This window comes from Alexandromys fortis, unplaced genomic scaffold (assembly GCF_014885135.2).
Source record: "Alexandromys fortis isolate MF-2015 unplaced genomic scaffold, M_Fortis_MF-2015_v1.1 scaffold_106, whole genome shotgun sequence".
NCBI lineage: Eukaryota > Metazoa > Chordata > Mammalia > Rodentia > Cricetidae > Alexandromys > Alexandromys fortis.
This window is the reverse complement of record NW_026067980.1, coordinates 3,667,841-3,685,229: the sequence shown is the minus strand read 5'-3', so window position 1 is coordinate 3,685,229 and position 17,389 is coordinate 3,667,841. Positions and strand designations below refer to the sequence as shown.

Genomic DNA, 17,389 nt, shown 5'->3' with positions numbered 1-17,389 from the left:
CTACTTGCAAAAATATATTTAAATTGTGAAGTGAAGAACATATATGTGTGAGTACACTGCATATATCCAGCATAAGGGTAGCTCCCCAGCTTGCATACCACCCTCTGTTGAAGATTTTGGGGGCTCAGCATTTATCTGGCTGTATCACTGGCTCAGGAATGTTTGAAGCCAAAACTGATGAACGAAGGGGACAAGTAGGGAAAACGATTAAAACAAATGTTCCAGGGAAAGAAAAGGGAGAGGAAATGAATGAGAGGCCATGTGAGGGGCAAGGCTGTCTCTGAGAAGAAGCTAGAGCTGTTTTGAGGCAGGATAGAGAGACTTGGAGTTTGGGGTGTATAGCCCCATATTTCTATATGGCATAGCAGCCAAGCCATCAAGCCATAGGCCACACCTGAGATGGGTCACGTATCCTGCCAGGCAGACTGTCGCTAACCTAACAAAAAGTCAGGGTGTTTTGCTTCTTTCTTTGTAATAGCATACAGAGCAGACAGGTAGTTGTGGACATGACAAAAGGCCATTTACTGGTTACCTAGGAGACAGAATGATAATGTATTTCACCCTCAGTTAAGTTTTGGTATAAAGACTGTTTGGAGAATAAACGGAGGGAATTCTTCAGGATGCGAACTCAGGATATCATGAGGGATCTCTGAGAATCTCCCTCCTGATAAAACCATGTGAGTCATGCCTTTATTCCCGACACCTCCACGCCAGTCCAGAGAGAGATAGTTTATGTTGGGGTCTGGTTTAGAGAAATAACTGAGGGTCTGGGTTAGCACCGGACCCTGATAGGGGTGTGGAAGAAGGGGTCCATGAGACTGAAGTTTAGTCAAAGCTTTCAGCCGCCAAGGATCAGAAATTCCAGCATGGTTGGGAAGACACACTATAAAGGTGCTGGTGGGAGGCACTATGGATTTTATGGGAAAATATTTTCTAATAAGAAAAATAAAACAGCAATGAATCATGCTTCAGGCCCAGGCTTACAGGAAAGTGAAGTATGGCCTTATTCCTATCCTGGATACTTTCTGGAAATTTCACAAATAATATTATAAATGTTTGTTTACAGCATAAACATCCTAACTTCTCTTTTGCTTTTGTTTTATCAACTACAATCATCTCAGGTACATCTCTGGAGTTAAAAAGTGATCTCATTTGGATTCTTAGAAGTATGTGTCTCCCTCTTTCCTAGAGTGCCTCTCTTCCCAGTGTGACTCTCCCATCTGCCATGGGGAAGGCGCTGCAGTAACCCATAGATTATCTTGACCTGGAGTCCTAGCCATGAAAGAAACAGGACAATGCAGGGATGGCCAAGTCTGGTAAAGGTAACGCTCACTGGAGGCGTAGTTCTCGTGAGCTCTCACCCAGGTGGGGATGGGACTCCTTGGTAGGAAACTGCCCTTGGAATTGCATGTGCAGCTGGAAGTAACTCCAATAGGAAACTGTTTACCATGTTGGACCTGGATAGAATCCTTTCTCTGGTCTGTGCATGGCCTATTTAGGGTAAACAGCCATTTCCTTATGTGTCTCCAGGAAAAGTCACAGGTTTGCCTTCATAGATAAGAAGAACAAAGCTGAGAATCCCTTATTCAGTATCTCACACACACAGAGGCTCTCCCTGCTCAGCCAGCCTGACTCCAGAGGACCACAAAGCTAACAGTCCCCTAACTCATGTTCCTCTACCACCAAGAGCAGGGAAGCAAAGATGAGCTGTGGGGAAGACAAGAGGCTGAGCTCAGAGTAGTTCTTGAGATAAAAAGACGGAGCTTCCAAATCAGGTCAAGTCTCTTCAGCATCACCTCTCAGAAAGAGACTGATAACTCAGGACTGCGGAGACTGACAGCTCTGAGGTCCGAAAAGTCACCCGCCTGGGTCCAAACCAATGTGAAGGAGCAGCTAGCTTTCTGCCCAGGTCAGAGGTTTCTAAGCTATTAATATGCTATTAACTGAGGGGTACTCTCTAACCCATGAACTCTGTATATGTGTGTGTGTCTGTGTAAGAGAGAAAAGGGCAAGGAGGGGGGTGGAGAAGGAAGGAGACAGAAGGAGAGGGAGGTTGGGAGGCAGGAGACTGACTCCAGGAGCTCACTGTGTAGTTGAAGATGATCTTGAACTTCTAATCCATCACCCTCCATCTCCCAACTGCTAAGATTATGGTTGTATGCCACCATACACGATTTACATTTTACCGGCATGTGAACCCAGGACTTTGTGTGTGCTAGTCCAACACTTTACTGAATGCATGAACTCCTGCATATATGTTAATCACCTGTAGCTTACAGACTCTGGAAATGAGGTAAGAGAGGCTGGCTTTGGGTTTATACTGAAGACAATGGCTAGACACTTCATTCCGTGTGTTTGTTTCCATGGCAGGAGGAAAAGACACTGGCTCAGGATTGAGACCACAGTGGCTTTCTTTGTGCCAAATGTCATTGATGAAAGAATCTCTAGGTGTTATTCCAACCTTTGACCCAAGAGCCAGTGTACCTTTGGGGATATAAAAACCCCAAATCTAGACTGGGATTTCACTGAGTGGCAAAGTAAAATCAAGCAAAGCCCAGGCCTATGATCCAGGCTAATTATCTACCACCCACATGCTGTGCAGTACCGAGGGACTCATCACCCTGACCCTTCATTTGCTCATGTGCAGAATGACAATAGCCAACTCTGCAGAGCTGACACCCTGATCCAGACGTAGGTGCCATTCCGGTTTGCTCCTGATGCTCTCAGAGCACCTCAGGACTAAAAATAGCCCTGACCGAGATGTTCTACAAACCCCATCTATTGTCCTGAGTCTGAGCAAGGTAGGTCAAAGAGGTCCTTACATCACTGAGTATGTTGAAGGCTTCGTTCAGAGCAATATCCAGCATTCCAATTCCTTTGGCGAAAAGTTTGTCCAAATGCTCCCTGAAGTGCTGTAAGGACAAAGAATAAAATCCATTAGGACTCTGCATGTCTCCCCCATTCATGGAACCTGCTACCAGCTCATTCCCCAGCTCCGCTGCCACTCTCCGCACTGCTCCCCGAGGCTCAGAATAAATGTCACCCTCTTTGTATCTTAGGAGGCTTTCTCAGGCCATTTGCTTCTCAGACCAGTTCACTGGGATTCCTTTGTGCCCTGGTTTGTCTCTCTGTGACGGTGATAAAGAACGGACCAAAAACAACTCCAGAGAGAAAGGGCTTAATTTCATCCTAAAACTCCCAGGTCAAACTCCATCACTGAGAGAAGGAAGGACAGAGGCTCAGGCAGGAACTGAGGCAAACATCCCAGAAGAAAGGTGCTTGTTTTTATGGCTTGTTCAACTGCTTTCTCATTTTGTACAGCTCAGTACCACCTAGGGGCAGCACCACCCATAGTGGGCAGGGCTCTCCCACATCAATCATTAACTCCCCACAGACGGGCCAATCTAACAACTATTTTCTCAGGCGGGGTTCCCTTCTTCCAAGTACCTCTAATGTGTAGCAAGTTGGGCCTCCTTGGTAGCAGCCCAAACTCTCCTCTGGTTCTTATGATTCTGTAGAAATCTAGCCTTAGCCTCATAAGAAAGTGGCTAAGAAGCCCTGTAAAGAAGTATGGCACACGAGGACACGGCACATGGAGCACACAGTGTGCTCGAGTCTGGAATTTTATTTTGTTTGTCTTAGTGGTCTGTACTGAAGATGGATCCTTGCACACACGAGGCAAGCACTTGCCCATTGTGCTATGCCCCTTAGTTCTTTACAATGAACTTGGTCCTTAACTGGCCCCAGGGTGGAATCATTGTAAGTTGGGTTCTGCATTACAAGCCCATCTGGTACCATAACCTTCCCCCATGCTCAGTGGCTGTCAGGTTTGTACTGCATGGTTACCATTCGGTTAATCCATGTGTGGCTAGGAGTCAACTGCAGCTTCAGGCAAGGGTTCCTTTGATTGTTGGGACATGGAGAACCAAATGGAACAAACGTGTCAGATTGGCTCACTGCTCTTTGTGACAAAGTCAGTTGATTTTGCTTTGTTTTTCCTGTTCCAAATATAATTCATACATCAGGTGAAAAAAAGAATTCCCTGAAGAGAGCGCTTCCAAATAGTGCCATAGCTAGAGGAGTCCTTGGTTTCTCTTTCTTCTCTTCTTCCTCATTCCAAAGTGTACCCTTTTTTCGTACCAATAAGGTAAACCAACCCCCTGGTCTCAGAGCTGCATTTACCTCTCAGCTCTATCTCCATACAGAGCAGTTTTCCAGGATATGATTTCCCAGGTTGTGATGTCCACTAATCACTGTTCTAGTCAGTTTGGTAGCTATGGCTGACCTCCAGATACTGACGTTTAAGCAGAAATAAACTTACCCTCCCTTAAAAACCATGCTCCTCTACAGCTCCTGCCATGTTTAGGTGCTCATCAGCCCCTGTGGCTAGTGATTACTACCTCATTGTCAGGGTGTACGTAAGAATGCTGCCATCACTACACAGGGTGTCACACAAGAGTCAGAGCGACCATTCTGGCTCATCACACCAATGACAAATGGGGAACCTGAGGCCTAATGTGGTGTGATGGATAATCTTGTTTGTCAAACTGAGCGGATGTGGAATCAACTAAGAGACAGGCGGCTGGGCATACTTGTGAGCGACTCTCTTGATCCAGTTATTTGAAATGGGAGGACCCATCCTAAGTGGTGGGTGGCAAATTCTGGGGGCAGCTCAGGTAATAAAAGGAGATCTGAAGGGAAAGATTTGCTTCCTGCCTGCTTGCCTTCTCAGGGCCTTTCCCAGTACACCAAGCTCCCAGGCTTCTAATGTACTGAAGACCAGTGGTTCTCCAAGGTTCCGCTAAGCCTTCAGTGATAGACTGGGACTGTCCAGCTACCTAGACTCACGGGATGGGTATCTCCCTGGTTCTCAGCCTCTGCAGTATGAAAACAGCTATTGTTAAATTGCTCAAACTCTATCCTGTAAGTCAATCTAGTAAATCAAGAGACCTCTAGAAGATACAGATAGAGACTGTCGTAGGGTTTCTATTGCTGTGAGGAGACACCATGACCACAGCAACTCGTATAAAGGAAAACCTTTTACTGGAATGGCTTACAGTTCAAAGGTTTAGTCCATTATCATCATGGCAGCACACAGGCAGACCTGGTGCTGGAGAAGGAACTGAGAGTTCTACATCTTGATCCTCAGGCGACATTAAGGAGACAGCACACTGGGCATGACTTGAGCATGTGAGACCCCAAAGCCCACCTCCACAGTGACACAGTTCCTCCAAAGGCCACACCCACTCCAACAAGGCCACAGCTCCTAATATGCCATTTCCTGAGCCTGGGGAGGGGTATTTTCTTTCAAATCACCGCAGGAACCCAGGGCCCTTTTTCTTTCTTCTGACTCTCTTATACTAACAAAATACACATGATTTGAAGAAGACCTAGTGTCATTTCTGTTGCTGTGATAAAATCTTAACAATAGAAACCCTAACTAAGACAAGGGGAGTAAGACTGTGTCGGGACAGCATGGCTAGACCACATAACACAGACACACACGGTCTTTCCCCATGAGTAAACCAGCGTACTTGCTTCTTTGCTCATCCAGTTTGAGTTGGGTTTGGGCGTCTGAAGTGAGAGGATCTCCGTGTACCACAGCTGTCACAAAGATCCTGAAGCCAGGATGATGCCTTGGCCAAGAGTCCCCATGATAAAATGTACCTCTCATGCTTCCACTTCCTTGGGTTGAGTGTGTGCATGCACACACATGAGCATCAGTGTGCGTGTGTGCACATCCACATGGAGTCAGAGGACAATTTCAGCTCTTACGCCTCAGGTGCTGTTCACCTTGGCTTCTGAGTTACCATAGAACTAGTCTGGAACCTGCTAAGAAGGCAAGGCTAGCTGACCTGTGCAGGGTTATACTGAGTCCTCAGCACTAGGACTCCAAGTATGTACCTACGCACCAGCCTTTTTGACAAGGATTTTTGGGTAACTGAACTTAAGTTCTCATGCTTACAAGAAAGCACATTATGGAGTTATCTCCCAGCCCAAGTCCCCACTCCCCACCCCTGTTTTCTTCTCCTCCTCCTTTTTTGTCTTCTTCTTCTTCTTCTTCTTCTTCTTCTTCTTCTTCTTCTTCTTCTTCTTCTTCTTCTTCTTCTTCTTCTTCTCCTTCTCCTTCTTCCTCTTCCTCTTCCTCTTCCTCTTCCTCTTCCTCTTCCTCTTCCTCTTCCTCTTCTTCTTCTTCTTCTTCTTCTTCTTCTTCTTCTTCTTCTTCTTCTTCTTCTTCTTCATTCTTCAAGATAAAGTTTTTCTGCATAACAGCCCTGGCTGTCCTGGTACTCAGGTTGTAGACCAGGCTGGCTTCAAACTCACAGAGTTAATGCCAGCACTTCCCAGGCCCACCCTTCTTTTTAATCACTGTCCCTGAACCTTGCTACTTACCAGGTGTCTGTGCCAGACAGAACACATCAAGGCACTTTATGCCCAGTGGATCTTTAGTGTGTCTTAACACTGTTTTGGTATCATGGTTATATTAAATGCCATCTTAGCCACCTTATGTACTAACATAAATGAGGTTTAGCCCCTGAATATCGACAAACAGAAAAACGATGAACTAAATGCTCTTGTTCTTGCTGTACCAGGGACCATGAAGCCCCAATCTTGCCATCTGTGGAATGGTCACAGTAACTGCCTGGATGGTGGACAGAGCAGAGTCCATCAGGGTTCGGGACTACAGGAAGACATTTCTGTCCCCTCCTGTCCCCATTTGCTTCTCCTTTAAGACACTTTTCTTCTCTGAGCCTTCTTTTTCCTCTTTGCACTCAGAGGCATGAGCTGTTGAAAGACGCACCTGAAGAGAATTGTGGGCCAAGAAAACAACGTGAAACCCTCTTCGTTTCGGAGTCCCTGCCTGTTTCATAGCTTGTGTCAGGAAATGACAGTCACATCACAGAGCAACAAGTCTGTGGTCACTAAGAGAGGGTGCTCATCCATGAGCCCCAGAATGACAATTCTAGGAACCCATTCAGTGCCCGTGCTGAGATGTTCAAAGGAAGAAGTGGCGAGGGTGCTCGGGTCTGGGAGAGGGGAATTCTGCCAAGGCCCAAGGACCACTTTCCTCCTAAGGACACTGCCTGCCCATTCCCATGTTCTCCAGCTGTTCTCACTACCACATGCTGTTCTGTGGGAGTGGATTGTGAACTTCTTTAAAAGCTTTCAAATTTTGCACAAATGGCGGAAAAATGGGTGGAGTGGGGAGGATTATTATCAATATTTAAATTTAAAAAAAAAATCAGAAGGCTGGTGGCTATGGAGGTGGCTTAGTTGTTAAACTATCTAAATCATAAGCAAGAGGACTTGAGTTCAGCTGGAATACAGGTAAGTGGAAACTGATAAATTGGACGGGCAGAGGCTGCGCGCCCCTTGCTGTCTCTGCCTGGTACTCCGCTGGAACCTTGGTTTCGTGAGTCTGGTTTTGTTATTAAACTTGTTCAAATATCTATTATCATTGGTGCTCATTAATCCAACCGCCGCATTTGGCGCATCAACGTGGGGGCACATTTACATCCGCTGCTCCTCGTTAGCCCGCAGTGCCTACAGCAAGTCCTGGGCAGACGGGATCGCCACAGCACCGGCCCGCCCGCCCGCTCTAGGCCCGCAGCCGCTACCACAGCCACCAAGCCCGTGGCCGCCATTTCCCAGCCAACAACTCTCCTGCTCTAGGCCCGCAGTCTTGCCCGCTTGTCGCGGTCGCCAAGACAACAGCGCACCTCCCCCACACCGGTCCTAGGCTGCCTCGGTCCGGAGCTACTCGCAGCCAGCGCTTTGTTCCTCTCGCAGCACCAGAGGAGTTAACCCCTCCCTCTCTGCCTTGACGTTTGGAGCTGAACAGGGAAGCTTAAATATTTGCGGTTTTACAACACAAACCGCCACATTTGGCCCCGAAGGGGTCACTTTGAATAAATTTTGGTCTTGAGATTTACTTCAGATCTCCACGTGGATTCAAGTGGACTCTTTCACCACCTCTGGCAGGAACCAGTCATTACAGGTAAAAATTTTTTTTTCCTTTTATAAATAAAATGTCTGACAATATCACCGTTCCCAACTTCAATAACCTTTTTGAGTGTGCCATGTGGGAGATCCTACAAGAGGTGTCTAGCACCCCACATCTATGGATCCTTCTGGGATTAGTAGTTTTCCTTGGTATTAAGTGGTTTGACGACAAAAGTCTGATAGAGTCTTTAAGAGACGAATCCAGGATTCTTAAGGCAGAGGTTGAACATCTAAAAACTATTGGAGATGAATCCAGGATTCTTAAGGCAGAGGTTGAACATCTACAAACGATTAAGCATGACAATGATCTTCTCATGAATCAGTTTAAAGTTCTACAGGAAGAGAACAGAACTTTGTTTAACAAGACAATGGTGACTGAAAAAAACTTAGAAAAGGTTCAGGCTGATATTAAGGAGAAATTTATTATTATGGAAGAAGGAACAGCTGATTTAAATCGTAAATTTCATCAGTCACTTTCTGAAGGGACTGAAACATTATCTCAGAGAATTAAATCGGTTGAATGGGAAAATCAACTTTTGTCTAAAGCTTATGACAGAGTGGTGGAAAGATTGTCAATACAAGAAGGCACGGTTTATGCCATAAAAATCATGTCCAAAGATGAGAACTTATCTCTAACGGACAAACTTCATACTTTAGAATCCTCAATGAGGGCTTTGGAACATAATTCTGGACAGGAGATACAGACATTGCAGAAGGCAATGGTGAATAGAATTGAAAAGATTGAGGAATTTCTAAATTCTGATTCTGATGAGGAAGAACAAACGGTAGAAAGGAAAGTTTTAACTACATCTGTGGGTAAATCCCTCCGGGACAATTTCCACAAATCTCTATCTACACCTCTACCTGCCTTTCCAGTAATAACGACAGAGAAGGTGATTGGTTCCAAAAACCCTAGGATCCTTAAGGAAGATACATGGGAGCCTGTCCGTATAAATGATCTCAAAGAAATTAAACAGGCTGTCACGGCTTTCGGGATGCACTCCTCTTTTGTTAAAGAGATGCTAAAATCTTGGGCCATAATGAGCAGACCAACGCCTTTAGACTGGACCCAGATGACCTCTGCAGTCCTTGAGAGTGGGACGCATTTAAGATGGAAATGCTTATTCAGGCAAGAGGCTAGACTTTTAGAACAGCAAGAAAAGGCGAAGGGAAGTGACATCTCCCTAGATAAAATTCTAGGTGAAGGACTCTTTTCCGATCCTCAGGAACAAGCTAATTTGGATGAAAGCATACTCTCCATATGCACTACAGCAGCCTTAAGGGCTTGGGACAGGGTACAAGACCCAGGACAGAGAATGGAATCATTTGTTACGATTAAACAAGGTCAGAGAGAACCCTTTAGTGATTTTTTACAAAGACTTACTAAGGCTGTACAAATAGGGATACCTGACCCTGACACAAGACGTATAATGATTGAGTCTTTGGCTTATGAAAATGCAAATGTGGAATGCAAAAAGATTTTGGGGCCTTTAAGGTTCAGATCAGCACCCTTGGAAGAATGGGTCTTGCATACACTGGATGTTGATACATTTGATTATGGCACTGAAGCATGGGTAGAGGAAGCAATTTCCAATGGTAAAAGGAGACATCAGAATACCAAATGTTTTAATTGTGGCAAAATGGGTCATATGAGAAGGAATTGTAAACAACGGACCTTCAGAAACAATAATAATGCGTCTTCTAGAAATAACAGAAATAGAAGGACTCAGCCTTCAGGTTTATGTAGAAGATGTGGAAAGGGTAGACATTGGACGAATGAGTGTAGATCTACAAGAGATAGACAAGGAAACCTGATACAGACGGGAAACGTGAGAGGGGGGGCCTCACAGGCCCCCATGGCAAACATGGTCCAGTCATTTCCAGTTTCTGCAGAGAACGTGCCTCGTCAGGACAATTAGGAAACCTCATGCCTACTGTTACAAACGATAATGAGCAGAAAGATGAGTTACGTGTGTTTTGGCAAACTTCTATAAATGATCAAAGACCTAAGCTGAAAGTGTGTGTAAATGGCATTTTTATTACTGGCCTGCTGGACACAGGTGCTGATGTAAGTATCATTACCCCAGAATCTTGGCATCCATATTGGCCTCTTCAGAATGTAAATGTTCAGTTCCTGGGAATTGGAACCCTATCTCGAGTAAGACAGAGCACGAGATGGGTTGAATGTATAGGGCCTGAGGGACAAATAGGGAAATTAAGGCCATATGTAGCCAGTATTGCAATGAATTTATGGGGTCGTGACCTATTACAACAATGGAATACCCAAATTAACATTCCTGCTAATTCTAGAGCCTATATTTCTGAGAATAATATTAAAAGATATTACAAACGGAGAAAACCGGCCATTCGGGCCGTACAAGAACAAACAATTGAAACTCCTTCAGAGATACCAACAGCATTGCCTCTAAAATGGTTGACTGAGAAACCAATATGGACAAAACAATGGCCTCTAGCTGAGGAAAAGTTACAGGCTTTAGAACAGCTGGTACAAGAGCAATTAGATGCTGGACATATAGAGGAATCTACCAGTCCTTGGAATTCTCCTGTATTTGTGGTTAAGAAAAAATCAGGTAAATGGAGAATGGTGACAGATCTCAGAGCTATCAACAAAGTTATTCAACCTATGGGTCCTCTGCAATCTGGAATCCCTTTGCCCTCTTTATTACCAAAAGGATGGCCTCTTATAGTTATTGATTTAAAGGATTGTTTTTTCACCATACCTTTACAAAAAGAAGATAGAGAAAAATTTGCCTTCACGGTGCCTACTTACAACAATTCTCAACCTTCCAAGAGATACCACTGGGCCGTCCTCCCCCAGGGTATGTTAAATAGCCCCTCCTTGTGCCAATATTTTGTGAACCAACCATTGCAAATAGTACGCAAGAAGTTTCCTGAATCTATAATATTCCACTACATGGACGACATCTTGTTATCCGATTCAAACATGGATACCTTGAACAGACTGTTTGAAGAAATAAAGATACTTTTACCTAAATGGGGATTGCAAATTGCTCCTGAGAAGATACAGAAGGGAGATTCTGTTAATTATTTAGGTTATAAAATAGGTTTGCAAAAAATTAAGACACAAAAGGCACAAATTAGGAGAGATCGCTTACGGACTCTTAATGACTTTCAAAGACTGTTAGGAGACATTTCCAGTCTACGACCAACTATTGGGATAACACCTGATCTAATAATTCATCTGAACAAAACCTTGGAAGGTGATAAAGATTTAAACAGTCCCAGAGAATTAACAGCTGAAGCAGAAAAGGAACTGACGATGATTGAGGAAAAATTACAACAGGCACATGTGGACAGGGTGAATCCAGAGCTCGATTGTATTCTCGTCATATTACCATCCAAAATTTCTCCTACAGGAATTTTAATGCAGAGAGATGATATTATCTTGGAATGGATCTTTTTACCACATAAACCAAGTAAAAAACTGAAAACTTATGTGGAAAAAGTCGCCGAGTTAATTATAAAAGGAAAGCTGAGACTTCGTCAATTAGCAGGCATAGACCCAGCAGAAATTATAGTGCCTTTCACTGCTGATGAACTAAAGAAATTATGGGAAGATAATGAACCATGGCAAAGAGCTTGTGCTAGTTTTTTGGGAGATATTAATAACAATTATCCAAAAAGCAAGAGGCTTAACTTCATAAAGAGAACTTCATGGATCCTTCCTCGAATCGTCCGTGATGCTCCAATAACTGGAGCCCGTACATTCTATACTGATGCCAATAAAACAGGGAAGGCAGGTTACAAATCGGAAGACTTGGGTAAGGTGGAACAAAGTCCTTATGATTCTGTCCAGAAGGCAGAATTATATGCCATTCTTATGGTGCTAAGGGATTTTAGAGAACCTATTAATATAGTTACTGATTCGCAATACGCAGAAAGAGTTATTTTACATATTGAAACTGCTGAATTTATACCTGATGATACAGAACTAACCTCATTGTTTATCCAGGTTCAAGATTTGATCAGGAACAGGCTCTGCCCTATGTACATAACACACATCCGATCCCATACGGGTCTGCCAGGTCCTCTAGCACAAGGTAATGCAGACATTGATCAGTTATTGATTGGTAGTGTGCTACAAGCCTCTGAATTTCATAAAAAACATCATGTTAATAGCAAGGGTTTGAAGAAAGAGTTTTCTATTACATGGCAACAGGCTAAGGAGATTGTAAAGAAATGCCCTACTTGCTCTTTCTATAACCAAACGCCACTGCCAGCAGGGGCTAATCCAAAGGGCACCCATAGGAATGAAATCTGGCAGATGGATGTGTTCCACTTTGCAGAATTTGGCAAATTGAAGTATGTTCACCACACCATTGACACTTATTCAGGCTTTCAGTGGGCAACTGCTTTAAGTTCAGAAAAAGCTGATTCAGTAATCACTCATTTATTAGAAGTCATGGCTATCATGGGTATACCTACACAAATAAAGACGGACAATGGTCCTGCTTATGCCTCTAGGAAAATGAAACGGTTTTTTGACTATTACAATATCAAGCATGTTACAGGTATACCATACAATCCTACAGGTCAAGCAGTCATAGAAAGATCAAATCGAACTATAAAAGATATGTTGAATAAACAGAAAGGGGTGGAAAACACCCCCAGAAATAGGTTACATAATGCTTTGTTAACCTTGAATTTTCTTAACGCTAATGAGAAGGGGACAACGGCTGCAGAAAGACATTGGATAATGGAAAAGTCTACTGAACTAAATCAACCAGTTTATTTCAAGGATGTGCTGACCTCACAATGGAAACCAGGAGATGTGCTGCGTTGGGGAAGGGGTTTTGCTCTTATCTCCACAGGTGAGGAACAATTGTGGATACCGACAAAACTAATAAAGGTTCGGTATGAAGAAGAAAAGCCATTTGGAAAAGATAAATAACAATTCTTTCACAAGGTTGGCGAGCATACTGATGGTAAGGAATACAGATAGGTTGGGGGCAGGGTTCTTTTCTTATCTCCACAGGAAAATATTGATCTTCAAAGACTTTAAGGGACCCTGAATATTTAATTACTGATGGATGGATAATAGTTACGACCTACTAAGGATCAACTAACATTATATACATACCGTAAGTATTGATTTTTTATATATTTATGTATATATGTTTTTTGTTTTTTGTTTTTGCTTTTCCTCGTATCTGTGTCTTTCTTTATATGTCAGTATATGTCCTTGTTGTTAGTGTCTAAATTTCCCATAACAAGCAACAAATTTTCCTACAGTAATTTTTGAAGTTTCCAGGATGAAGATGGGGCCCCACAACATCAACTCAACCTGGTTTTTATGACGTCATGAATATATTGAATATATTTTTTTTTTTTTTTTTCTCTTTTCTACGTGCTAATAATTTTTTTTGGTACCAACTGCACAAGACAATTTCGAATGGTGCACATTTTTTGACGACACTCTGGCCGGACCTTCTCAAAGCGCTCAGGGACTAGTTATAATTTTCTTAGGCCAAAGGTTAATTTGGGAATTTTACCATCATTTGCTTTCACAGGAGCCCCTAAGGAGAACATCGCCCCCATGTCAGCTTGAAGCAATCTTAGAGGACGGCGTCCCCTCCCCCAACAGAGTTTGCCCTCAGGGTTAGGGACATCTTTTAGTGGTTGGTTTGGGGTTGAGGGGATGGGGAGATGTTTTATGGAGTTAGGGGTATGTTAAAAAAAAAAAAAAGGGGGTTAACTGGTTTGATGGGATGATTGGTATTTGTGAGTTACTGTTTTTAGAAAATTGTATTGGTACTGTTTCCTGTATATTGACATATTGAATATTGAATGTGAGTGTTCCTACCTCTATTTTTGTATAAGAGTATACTTATATTGTATTGATACATCTACCATATCACAATGTACATTTCTACCTCTGATACTATTTATGTAATAACATTGTTTACATTTGATATGTAATGACATTGTTTACAGATGAAGATCATTGTCTTCATGTATTGCACAGTTGTTTATTTTTTTTTGTCTTCAAGTTAGATAGGTATTGAGAATTTTATGTTGTTCATGTTTATTTTTAGGTTAATAAGGTATTCTAGATACATAGAGATTATATTTAGTATAGATAGTATAATCTTCAGCCTCTTTAAAGAGCTGTAGAAAATGGCCTTTAAGCTAACCTAGAATTCTGTGCCGAGACACAATTACTCCTGGCGACACCACTCTACTCCCGAGAGAACGTTGAGCACCAAAGACACTCCACTGGGAGTTTGTCTTCTTGGCAGAATTGGCCTTTGGGTTAAGAAAAGCCCATACCTCATCTACTGACAAAGATATGAAACAGGATTTTCTTATCTTGCCAAGACAGGGTAGGATAATTCTAAGAAAATTCCTTGCATTTGATAATGGTATGTCAGTCATGCTAGGCCTTAGCCAAAGTTGGTTGACTCAACATTGCGAACGAGAATTTGGGTGATTGCCCAGGTAGTCTGTTGTCTCTGTCATTTATGGCACGCTTTGGATATCGCTCATTTGTTAAGTAATATTTATTCCCTTCTCGGATCTTTGACGGAGTTGAAGATTATATAATTGTAATTACTCTCTACATTATTTAGACTCCTTGAGATAGAATGTCCGGCAAAACTTTCGTTCTCAATATTGTTTGTTATATCTATTATTTATTATTGTTGTTTATAGTTGTATTTAGGTTAGTTCTGTCTTATTTAGACAAAAAGAGGGAGATGTAGGGATAGGCCCTCCCCTTGGGGGCGGGCTGCCCTCAGGCGTATGTTTACTGATAAATTGGGCGGGCAGAGGCTGCGCGCCCCTTGCTGTCTCCGCCGGGTACTCCGCTGGAACCTTGGTTTCGTGAGTCTGGTTTTGTTATTAAACTTGTTCAAATATCTATTATCATTGGTGCTCATTAATCCAACCGCCGCACTATCTAAATCATAAGCAAGAGGACTTGAGTTCAGCTGGAATACAGGTAAGTGGAAACAGGAGGCTCTTGGGAGCACATTGGCCAGCCAGTCTAGTCACTTGGTGAGCTACTGGTTTAGCGAGAGACCCTGCCTTAAAAATAAGGTGGCAAACAAAAGAACACACACATATGCATGCATGCACACACTCACACTCACACACTCACACACACACACACACATCTGCACACATGTGCACATCCTCACCCATCCCCCGGAAACTTTATGCTTCAGATGCTTTCCATACTAACTGCCTCCTTTGCAGCTCTGTCATCCGATACACCTTGGAAAATAACATCTTGCCTTTCAAGGGCCAGGCTGCTTTAGAAGAATACAAACATGGCTAATTTCACTGACCCATAATCCCCAAGGGTCCTCGGGAGCCTGGCTACAGCAGAATAGAAGGTTCCAAATTGCTGGGCTGGGAACTGTGCAACAGATGTGGCCAGAAGGTAGCCAGTCCCCACGCCTTTTCTAAATTAAACAGTTTGTGGGAAGTCGTGACAGCCCTACCGTATTATTAAACTTCAATAAAGGAAGAATAAGGTGGCTTTTTATCTTTGCTTCAGGCAATTCATGTGGCATATGCTGCTGCCCGGGAAAAGGCCTTGCTTCCAAAGCAATTAGTGCAGCTTACTGCCTGGGGAGATAAACCTGCCACTGCTCCTCCTGCTCAGTGCCAGCAGGAACCAGGGAGTCTGCTTATCTCCTCACACAGCCGCCACAGCCCGGCCCGTGGAGGTGTCTGGTGCAGCGGGCTCTCCCTGTACCTGTGTTTCATTTGGTAGAATCATACTGATGAATCTCTCTGTGGAAACAGAATGCCTATGCTTCCCTGTCCATGTGTCTTAGTTAGGGCTTCTATTGCTAGATCCATGACCAGAAGTAATTTGGGAGGTGTCTTCTTTAGTTAGGGTTTCTATTGCTGCAGTAGAACACCATGACCAAAAAGCAAGTTGCTGAGAGAAAGGGTTTGTTTGGCTTGGGCTTCCCCACTGCTTGTTCATCACTGAAGTAAGTCAGGACAGGGAACTCCAAACAAGGCAGGAACCTGGAGGTAGATGCTGATGCAGAGGCCATGGTTACTGGCTTGCTCGGCCTGCTTTCTTATACAACCCAGAAGCGGCCACACCCATAAAGGACTGGGCCCTCCCCATCAATAAGTAATTAATAAAATGCGTTACAGATGGTTTTTATGGAGGCACTTTCTCAGTTAAGGTTCCCTCCTTTCAAATGACTCGTTTGCGTGTCAAGCTGACATAGGACTAGCCAGCAAACTGATCCCTTGTGAACTTGACAAACACAGCACTATTAAGCCACACTTTTTCTTTCTGATTCATCTCCAAGATCTTAACATTAAAAACATGAATAACTTTAAAAGTCCCTCAGTCTTTACAAATTCAAACACATTAAAATTTCGGTCTCTTTAAAATATCCAATCTCTCTAAAACCTACAATTTCTTCTTAAGTTCCAAGTATTTCAGTTATGGGCTCCTGTAAATCAAAGTTAAATTAAATACCTTCGGCCAGAGGGAAGAACCAGGGCACAATCACAATCTCAACCAAGCAAAATCAAAATCCAACAGTATAAATAACTCAATGTCCAAATATCTGGGATTCATTCACAATCTTCTTGCTTCCTCCAAAAGGCCTTGGTCGTCTGTCAGCTTCCCCTCTGAAGCACACACAGCTGGTCTTCTAGGTTGGCTCCACTCCACTGCTGCTGCTGGTCTTGTTGGTCGTCCATGGCACTGGCATCTCCAAAACTGCTGGGGTCCCTTGCTACATTTAGGCTAAACTTGCACCCCTAACCTCTCATAGGCTCTCTCTCTCTCTCACAGTGCCAAGCCTCAACTTCTCTGCATGAACCCTCAGTCCTGGATCTTCATCTACCACTGAGGCTGCCCTTTCACCAATGGCCTCCCCTGGCCTCTTACAGTGTCAAGCCTCAGCTTCTCTGCACCTTTTAAAGACCCCTTCATGTCTTCAAAACCAGCTCCCCCTGGGTGAGTTCAGATGCCAGCACAAGGCACAACCTTGACCACTGCTGGAACACAGCTTGTGTGTACTGACCCTGAGAAAACACTTTCTAAAAAATTCTACCTCGGTGATACTGGTCTTGTCTTAATTGCTGCTAATTTCTTAGCTCCAGCTGACCAAGATTCATTGCCCTAGAAATGAAAGTTTTCACTTCAGTGGTGCTGACGTGGTCCTTTGTGTTCTCTTATTAATTGTGACTTTCTCCTCAGCCCCAGGTGACCAGAATGACAGACTCTTAATTGCAAATAGCAAATGGCCCTGATATTTAAACTTCCCTCTGAAACTTCAAAGGCCAGGCCTTCATCTTCCCCATTGTGCTCAACATTCTTATCATCCAAGCTTTGACGGAACATTCAGCTGAGCTCTCAACA

General features: G+C 43.5%; 1 protein-coding gene across 2 annotated transcripts in view; it reads right to left on the bottom strand.

Annotated features, from left to right (window-relative positions):
- Positions 1 to 17,389, bottom strand: part of Cacna2d3 (calcium voltage-gated channel auxiliary subunit alpha2delta 3) — a 798,817-nt gene that overhangs the window by 383,393 nt on the left and 398,035 nt on the right. For both annotated transcript variants that reach the window (XM_050158222.1, XM_050158221.1), the window contains exon 10: positions 2,823 to 2,912. In XM_050158222.1, coding sequence (XP_050014179.1) covers positions 2,823 to 2,912 — 90 coding nt within the window. The remainder of the gene's footprint in view (positions 1 to 2,822; positions 2,913 to 17,389) is intronic.